This window comes from Chaetura pelagica, unplaced genomic scaffold (genome assembly GCF_000747805.2).
Source record: "Chaetura pelagica isolate M959 unplaced genomic scaffold, ChaPel_1.0 scaffold423, whole genome shotgun sequence".
Classification (NCBI taxonomy): Eukaryota; Metazoa; Chordata; class Aves; order Apodiformes; family Apodidae; genus Chaetura; species Chaetura pelagica.
This window is the reverse complement of record NW_009952686.1, coordinates 910,931-913,645: the sequence shown is the minus strand read 5'-3', so window position 1 is coordinate 913,645 and position 2,715 is coordinate 910,931. Positions and strand designations below refer to the sequence as shown.

The 2,715-nt window shown below is 48.1% G+C and overlaps 1 protein-coding gene across 1 annotated transcript in view; it reads right to left on the bottom strand.

Moving 5' to 3' along the window:
* Positions 1-2,386, bottom strand: part of FAM81B (family with sequence similarity 81, member B) — a 20,808-nt gene extending 18,422 nt beyond the window's left edge. The window contains exon 1 of the mRNA XM_009993785.1: positions 2,324-2,386. Coding sequence (XP_009992087.1) covers positions 2,324-2,386 — 63 coding nt within the window. The remainder of the gene's footprint in view (positions 1-2,323) is intronic.
* Between the last annotated feature and the right edge of the window lie 329 nt (positions 2,387-2,715).

Sequence of the window (2,715 nt, the reverse complement as noted above, 5' to 3'; positions counted from 1 at the left end):
TTCTTTTCCTGGCTGGACAACCGCTCGTCCAGCAGGCGAGAATGGTCCCTGGGACGAGGAGGAGGAGGAGGGGAAGGGTCTGTCCTGTGAACACCAAAAACCCCAGGGTCACACCAGTCGTGACAAGCAGGTCGTGCAAGGAGTGTTGGTGGCCCAATCTGCTCTTAAGCAAAACCCACTCAGTGTCAGGACCTGAGCTTCTGTTCAGAAGCTTTGAGGTCCTTCCGTCACGTCATCGCTGCAACCCTCGTTTTAATCTCCTCCTGTTTAATCTTAAACAAAGGTAAAAAGGAACATGGAGCTGTTGGAGTGAGGCCAGAGGAGGCCCCGGAGATGCTGGGAGGGCTGGAGCAGCTCTGGAGCCAGGCTGGGAGAGTTGGGGTGTTGAGCCTGGAGAAGAGAAGGCTCCAGGGAGACCTGAGAGCAGCTTCCAGTGCCTGAAGGGGCTCCAGGAAAGCTGGGGAGGGGCTTGGGACAAGGGCAGGGAGGGATGGGAGCAGGGGGAAGGGTTTTAAACTGAAAGAGGCGAGATTTAGGTTAGACATCAGGAAGAAATTCTTCACCATGAGGGCTGGAAGGTGCTGGCTCAGATTGCCTAGAGAAGCTGTGGCTGCCCCATCCCTGGGGGTGTTGAAGGGCAGGTTGGATGGGGCTTGGAGCAGCCTGGGCTGGAGGGAGGTGTCCCTGCCCATGCAGGGGTGGCACTGGGTGAGCTTTGGGGTCAATTTCAACACAAATTTCTCTGTGATTCTGCAATTTCATGATCACACCCCACGACCCCCCCCCAGGACCTCCCCAGTGGGCACCTGGATTCTCCTGCAGAGCATCCCCAGGAGCAACACGTGGGCTGAGAACAGGCAGAGCAGAACTCGTGGCACACACAGCACGTTTGTGCTTCCTGTGCATTATTTGCATCTGAGCACTGCAAAGCAGCCTGAGACCCTCTTGGTTTTCATACAGCTGCCCCCTCCCCATCTGCCTGCTGAAACCTGGGGAACCAGGCAGGGCTCAGACACTCCCAGTGAAACTGCCTGTAAATATAGACAAGAGGAAGGGTGTTGCAATGATCTGAAACTGGCAGGTACAGAATTGAGCTCAATTTAGATAGGCACAATCTGGAGTTTGAGGGAAACCAGAGTCTTTTTTTTTTTTTTTAATTAAAAAAAAAAAAAGGAAAAAAAAAAACCAGAAAAAGACTGAATTTCTTCAGAACTGTGGGTTTGCATTTATCCAGAAAATTATTATTGGTTTATGCCTACTAGTTTAACCTGAATGTCATATTTTATTTAATTTTTTTATGATCTCATTGCTATGTGAAGTACCCTTTCATCACAAAATTTAGCTAAACCCTGTAGCCCAATGCTGAAGAAAAATGCTCAATTAGTCATTTGGGAAAGAAGTCATATGCATTTTCTCTTGATCTCTTCTTTTAGCCTGCTATAAATAAAAACTCTGATGTAAAAATATTTTTTTTTAAAAGGAAGGAGAAGAGAGGAGGGCTCAGCTACCCTACTTGATCAATACTCAAAATGCAGAGATGACAGTTTAATGAGTGAAGGGAGCCTAAGGATGCTCTGCAAGAAATTTTACAGCCAGATGGGCTGCAATGATGTTCTGGCTTCTGCCAGATTCTACAAGGGGCTACCTCACATTTGTCTGTGCAATTAAGGTTTTAAAAGCTTGGCTTTGGCACCAAAAAGATGTGAGGACTTTATTTCCATTTCTTTTCAGTAAAAAAAAATATCTAAATATTAATATGAGGCTGTGTGAGGTCTCTTACTTCAAGGTCCCTTCCAAAGCAAAGCATTTTATGGTTCTACAAAGCTATGATTCCTCAGATCCCTTCCCCTGGTCCCAGTCATTCTGTCCATATTTTGCATTCAAATCAGCCCATTGGGGAAGAGCTGAGGAGGCAGCAAAGCAAAAAAAAAAAAAGAAATAAGCAAAAATACTGGAAACCACTGGAGGCTCATCAGGATAGTGATAAATTCTGCTGCCACAATTACTGTCTCCAGTCCCTCATGAAGGGCTGGGTCCTGCAGGACATGTGCCACAGCCAGCACCCAAAACCAGAGGAGTTCTAGGCTTTGTCAAGTCCCTGGTCTGGAACCACCAGACCCCTACAAGCTGCTGGCAGCTTGGGGTGCATCTCTCAACGTGACCCTCTGGGAGCAGGGGAGGTGCTCACCTCACACCACCCTCCATAAACACCTTTCTCCTCCCGGCCCCCCCCCCCCCCCCCCCCCCCACCCTCCTGCCAGTTTGAAGGCTCATCTGCACCAACACATGGATAAAAACACCCTTGAAGCCTCATGGGATTTACCAAGGATCTAGATCCATCACTCATGGAAACAGATTTCCTTTGCAAATATTGTTGGCTTTCCATGTTGATGAAAGTTTCAGGTTTTGATTTGGTTTGGCTTTAGTGGAGATCACTTGGGCTTAGGAGGCCACTTTGATTTATTAACGATGCCCTTCAAAAGACCTGGGTGTGCAATAAGCTACCCCCACCATCTACTGCTCTAAACACATCAATTACCATTATCAGCCGTAATTAACAGCTGAGTGGAGAAGCCTTTTCAGAGCCCCAAGGATCTGGTAGCCTGAAAGTGCTTTGCAGCACTTGCTCCTCCCATGTCAGGATGATTCCTGCAGGCAGAGCCACCTCCCAGCTGCTCCATCCTCCAGCTGAAGTGTTAATGCACAGGCAATCAT